Here is a 6,176-nt window from a genome sequence, read left to right as displayed (position 1 = left end):
GCCCGACCGCGGCACGCTTCGTGCGGCGACGCGAGGCGGTGTCCTGAGGTGACACCGGCTGCGCCGCCGAAGCAGCAGGCGCCGCCGATCAACTAGTTCGCACCGAGGATTCCTCTTGGTGCGTGGCCCAGTTTTCCTTAGGACTGGCTCCAACCCCTCGCCGACACCGCCCCCCGCGCCGCCACGCTCCGAGGCCTTCCCCTGGGACGCCGCGCGTCCTCCCCCCACGGCCCCTCGGCGCGGGCCGGCGCGCGCGCAATTCCTCGATTCCACAGGCGGTTTGCGCCGCGGGTGGGGGCGGGGCGCGCGGGGAGGGGGGCCGGCCGCCGCGGGGGGGGGTAGGGGGGCCGCGGCCGGGGGCCAGGGGGCGGGCCGGCGTGGGGAGTTCCTTGCTTGCGGACCACACGCTCTGCGGGCCAATCCCGAGCCAGCCTCTCTCAGTGTCACACGCGGGACACGTCCAGGCGTTTGTTGGCAGGGCCGGCGAGGGGGAGGGGGCGGGGAGGAGGGAGGGGAGTTGAGTGACAGGCTTGCGGGGCAGGCTGGGAATTGTAGTTCCCAGCTCCCGTGGCCATAGCCATTTTGTAGTCGGGGGACTACAACTTCCAGAAGATCAAGGGGACCATTCTAAGGTGCCCCGGGAATAGGCGGCTCTCCCCGGGGCCGGCCGTCCTGGGGCACTGGCACCCAGCAGCCCGCTGCAGGTAGACACGAGGTGTGGCGGGGGCTAGCGTGTGGCGGCTGTGGGGTGAGCGGCAAGCTGGGGAAAGGGGGTGAGGTGGAGCGACCGAGCGTGCCATGCATTGAGCTAGGGAGCCTCTCTCAATTCCACTCTTAGGCTCGGCGTGGGAGCGATGTCTGAGGGGTAGCCCGGGAAGGGTTCGTCGAGGCCTCTCGGGTGTCTCGTCGACGGGGCTGCGGGGGTCCTCTGGGCTCGGCCAGGGGCGGTCGGCACCGGAGGAGGCGGGCGCTTGGTGGCCCAGCTGTGGGAGTTTTCGGCTAGCGTCCGGCGGGGAATTATCCGAGGAGCCCTAACTTGTATAAAAGCAGAGTCCATTTAAAGTTGGGCTGGATAGCCTTTCTCTCATTGGTTAGGGGGCTTGGAAAAAAGAGACTCGGCGAGCCCTCGCTGTGGTGCTGCCGCCGCCGCCGCCGCCGCCGCTGGAGTTGACTCTTCTGCTCGCACTGCTGCTGCAGCACAAACGTGACTTCCAACATTTTTTATTTATCTTTCCTTTTTCTTTTCCAAGATGTAACTACGGATCAGACACTAAGGACCTTCACGTTTCGCTGATGTAGTTTTTGGAGGAAAAAGGGGGGGGAGTGAAGGGCGTCGGTTTTTTTTTGTGTGTGTGTGTGTTTCGGGGGAAATTTTCCATTATGAGTGTTTTACTAAAGTGAAATTTTTTTTTGTTTGCTTCGTCTTTGGCTTTTTTTTTTCTCCTTCCCAATTTCGGATTTATTTCAAGGCGAATCGGGCTTTGGGGGAAGAGGAAGAAAAGTCGGATTCCAAGATCAACCACCACCACCAACAACAATAAAAACCACCAGGATATTTTTTTGCAAATTTCTGACGGCTTTAAATTCATGAAGCAATTGTCCCCTTTTGCAATCAGCATTTGGATCTCAGAATGAGCAAGGAAAGACCCAAGAGGAATATCATTCAGAAGAAATACGTAAGTGCTCCTAACAACACATCCTTTGACTTGTAGTTTTAAGCAATGGCTGTGAATGTCAAGTTTATAGATAATTCTGCAGCTGAAGGGTTTTAAACACAGCGTCCGATAAGGCTGTTTCTTTTCTGAAAGAAGGCTTTTTCAGGCAAAGTCGTGTCTGCCTAGTTTGGACGAAAAAACAGATTGGTGTAGCGATACCTCCAGTGAATAAATTGACCTCGAATGACACAACCATAATCTAGTTTTAGATGAAAGGCAGGGGATTTTGGTGGAGCCTGGGTGGGGGGGTAGGGGCTGCGGTAATGTGACTAAACTGCATTCTCGGGCGGATTTGGCCCCTATTGCACTTTGCATGCAAATGAGCCTGTGTTATTATTATTAATGTTATTTGGGAAATCGTGTAACGCATGTGTGTTGGAAGCCCTTTAAGTTGCAATCGAGGGTCCGATTATGGCGATTTTGTTCCTTGCCCTGGCACATCAAATTTAATGTATGTGGTCGTTTTGGCTTATTTGGTTCGCAACATAAACCAATTGGGAATCGCGTTACAGCGAATGCATTTGTTGGGATTGACTTTAATAATGGGACTGGTTTTGTTTAAAAATTCATGGGTTCCAGTTTTAGGGGGAAAAAGACATACAATATAGCTAATGTTTTTAAGAAGGCATGTGAATGCATATGTAAGTGACTACAAATAATTACTCCCAGTTAACTGGCCTTCTGAAATTGGGTGATTATTCAGAGATTTAACTGGTGTGGAATAGTTAAATTTGTTTTGTGCATAGTACAGCTACGTTTTGATTGGCATGGGGAGTGTTTTTGTTTTGTGTATGGTGGCTTTTTTTTTTTAAGTTTGGGGGGAGGGAGAGGAGAGGGGGACCGAGGATTAACCAAATATGCACTCGAGTGATCGGTGATTAGCTGCATGCTTTAAATCAAAGAACCCATTAAAAAAAAAAAAAGGCCAAATGAACACACATTAGGAATAATGTAACGTTATAAGAAAGTTTTATTTAACTCGGGTCGACAAATTGGTCTTAATATTTTCCCTTTTTGAGCAGTGTGATGTGTGTAATGGGAGATGACCTTCGGGGCACTGGTTTTGTAAAAAATAGATTTAATGGAAAAGCTGAATATCTCTTCTTGAGGGCTGATCCTAATCTAGACACGTAAACTTCAACTATGAAAGAAATGCAAGGTTAAATAATCAAGCCCAACTTAAAAAGCTGTTCCCTAAAGAATTTAAGAATTAAAATACATCCGCATTGCAGAGGGCTGGGGAGAATGCAAAGGACTAGTTTAAACTCGGGCAGTAGAAACTGCAGGGAGACAACCTTGCCTGCGAGCGTGGACGCCTTCCCGGGGCACATCCGATCCGGGTGCAGCCACAAAGCAAAAGGGGTAGAACTTGGACCAGAGCCACCCCCACCCCCGCCCCAGTCATCACGAAGTTGGGGAGCGGCGTGGGGTGGGATGTTTTATTGCCGGTGGTCAGCGGATTGTGTCGAGTCCTGGCGCCCGGCCCCCTGCCCGTGGCTGGCGGCGGCCGCGGGAGGCAGAGCACGAGTTAGCGCTCGGGGAGCGGAGCCCGTGTTCCCGATGTGCTCTAGCCGGCTGCGAAGGGGAGGGCGCGCGGGGGTCGCGGCGGGCTGGGCCGGGGCCCGGAGTCCGGGCGCGGCCTGTAGGGGGCGGACTGCAGGCTCCGGGCTCCGGGCTGCGGGCTCCGGGCTCCGGGCGGGCGGCGCTGGCCGGCGGGCTGGCGGATGGGTGGGTGCGGCGCGGGGGCGGTGCGGCCGGTCGGCCTGGGGAGGGGGCGGTGCGGCGCGCGAGGCGGGGGCGTGGCGGGGAGGGGGCGGGCGGCGCGCGGCTGCGGCGGGCGCCCCCAGCGCGCGCACGGCGGAGCATGGCGGCGGCGGCGCGGCCGGCTCCCCGCGGCCCTGCCCGCTGGCTCCAGTGCGGGCCCGAGAGCAACAGGTTAAGCCGGCGAGACGTCAGCGCGCCCCCTTTCCGCCCCCTGATTCCTCCCCCGCCTCGCGCCGGCCTCCCCTCCCTCCCTCCGCCCCCCGCGGCTCCGGGTTCCCGGACGCTCCGGCCGCGTTCTTTTGTCATTGTGACGTCACAAAGGGACGGGCCCGGGTGGAACCTTCTCCTCCTCCGTGACGTCAAAAGTCGGGCGGGAGGTTCCAGCGCGGCGGGGCTGCGGGGGAGGAGGGAGCGGCGCGGAGGCGGGGGCTGCCGCGTGGGAGGAGGAAGTGGAGGAGGAGGAGGATGCGACCGGCCTCGGCCTTCCGCCGCGAAACGCCGCGCTTCCCTCCAGGTGAGCGCGGGGAGCCTGTGGTCCCCCTGCGAGCGCCCCCAACCCAGCTGATTCCATTTAGGGGGTGGGGAGCAGGGCGGAGACGCTTCCTGTCTGCAGAAACGTTTTCGTTTCCTCTGTTTCCAGGTCTGCTGATGCTGTGGCATTACTGCGGTGGTGGTCGTGTTCTCTCGTCAACGCTTTTGAAAAGCAGGGAAACTTCATGCAGGGAAGCTTGGCTTTGTAGGAGAACCATGTTGTGGATTTGGCCACCTTGTCACTTTTAAGTCGTGTTGGGGGTGTCTCGGCAGGATGTGGCGGGATGCCTTTCTGGGTGATGTTGCACAGCATCAACTGTTGCTCTTGATGGATGCCTTGAAACACCAGAGTGGCACTTCTTCGTTGTGCCAGCTCTAGGCCTATTGAGTATTTTAGGGGGTGGGGCAGACGGGGGAAGACTGTCATTGATGCGCGTGCTTGAAAGAGCACTGGACTGCAAGTCTAAGGTGTTCTGGGCTTAGTTCTTGAGAACCGGAGAACAAGAGGCTGGAAATCTGGGTCTGTTTACTCTTCTGTAAAATGGAAAAAGTAATACGTGCCTTTGCCACTTTACTTTATCTGAAATCACGTACGTGAGATAATGTCCGTGGAAAATGTAAAACAGTATGTATGCTCTTTCAATGTAAGGTGGAATTATTACTTGAGCTCGTGGAAGGCAGCGCATTTCCTGCAAGTAGTCTCAAAAGCCGTAGATGCCTGCCGCGTTGCCGTTTAGTTTATTGTTCTAGCAAAGCAGAGTTTGGGGGTGGGATTGTAGATGGCAGGCTTCGGGAGAAATGATTGTTATATTTCATATTAAGTGACGTCCTTGTGAAACTCATAAATTGCACTGTAATCCTGTCTTAATTGCTGGGCACGATTCCCACTACAATACCTTAAATAACTGAAAACATTTGCCTTTCAAAGCCCTAATTCACTTGGACAATAAAAACAGTTGCATGTTTTGCTCTATGGGTATTTTATGCCATTTCCATCACTCCAGTGGTTGGTTATTTCTAGGCAGAATAACAGATGATACCCAGGTTGCAAAACCATTTGATCTTTGATGCTTTATAGCAGGTATGAGTTTGAAATAAAAATCTCTGCCACATGAAGATATGATTCATACAGTTAGCATGAAAACAGATTACCAGTTTGATTCCTAGGACAGCTCAAGCAGAATTTGTAACACTAGGCTGTAAATTTTAAGTACCTAATTTTCTGAGTTAAAAGTGCACTATGATTGAAAAAACTGGGAAAAGTTTGTGTTACCAGATTCAAAAGCGGGATTTACTATAATTACATAAAATTGTAAAGAAAAAGAGAACTACACCAAAATATAGTGGTAGGATTTATGAGCTTCTGCCCCCCGTGGCGCCCCCCTTTCCCCCCCATTTTACACCCAATTGAATTATTTTACAGTTCTGGGGGAAAAAAATGTGTACACATTATTTAGTTGCTACACTTTTCCTTTTTTAAAAATATTTATTGATTAACATATTTATCGAGTATATATGGTGTACTGCTATAAAGTGAATGGTGTTTTTAAAAAAAATTTATTTTATTTTGTTTTTGGCTGCATTGGGTCCTTGTTGCTGTGCGCGGGCTTTTCTTGTTGCAGTAAGCCGGGGCTACTCTTCGTTGCGGTGCGCGGGCTTCTCATTGCGGTGGCTTCTCTTGCTGAGGAGCACAGGCTCTAGGCATGCAGGCTCAGTAGTTGTGGCGTATGGGCTTAAGTTGCTCCGTGGCATGTGGGATCTTCCCGGACCAGGGCTCGAACCCGTGTCCCCTGCATTGGTAGGCCGACTCCTAACCACTGTGCCACCAGAGAAGCCCAGCTTTTCCTTTTTTGAGCTGTTCACGTGGCTTGCTTTCTGTTTGTCTCTGGTAGTGGAGAAAACTTTTCTCTTTGTTACGTAGTCTCGGGCAGAGACAATTTAGCAACCGTCACTGTCTGGAGAGATTATAGAAGGAATATTGTCAATTTAAGAGTCCAAAGTGTGTCACTGAAATTTAAAAAAAAATTATGTTTAAAAATAATCCAATTTGAGTTATTATTACTTCGGTTATTATTACTTTACTGTAGACCTGACTTGTGTGTCCCCCATAGCCATTGGCCCAAATAGCCAATTAGAATTATTTGGTACTTAGATGGTTTAATGGCT

General features: G+C 52.4%; 1 protein-coding gene across 8 annotated transcripts in view; it reads left to right on the top strand.

Moving 5' to 3' along the window:
• Positions 1-694: 694 nt before the first annotated feature.
• Positions 695-6,176, top strand: part of JARID2 (jumonji and AT-rich interaction domain containing 2) — a 246,768-nt gene continuing 241,286 nt past the window's right edge. For 2 of the 8 annotated variants that reach the window (XM_057555278.1, XM_057555275.1), the window contains exon 1: positions 976-1,676. In XM_057555278.1, the coding sequence (XP_057411261.1) occupies positions 1,632-1,676 (45 nt within the window). In that variant the 5' untranslated portion in view covers positions 976-1,631. Of the gene's footprint in view, positions 716-975; positions 1,677-3,667; positions 3,994-4,119; positions 4,216-6,176 lie in introns of those variants that run through there. The other 6 variants (XR_009009570.1, XM_057555277.1, XM_057555273.1 and 3 more) reach the window with 5 other exon arrangements.

The sequence above is a fragment of the Balaenoptera acutorostrata genome, chromosome 10 (assembly GCF_949987535.1).
Source record: "Balaenoptera acutorostrata chromosome 10, mBalAcu1.1, whole genome shotgun sequence".
NCBI lineage: Eukaryota > Metazoa > Chordata > Mammalia > Artiodactyla > Balaenopteridae > Balaenoptera > Balaenoptera acutorostrata.
This window is presented reverse-complemented; position numbering and strand designations above follow the sequence as displayed.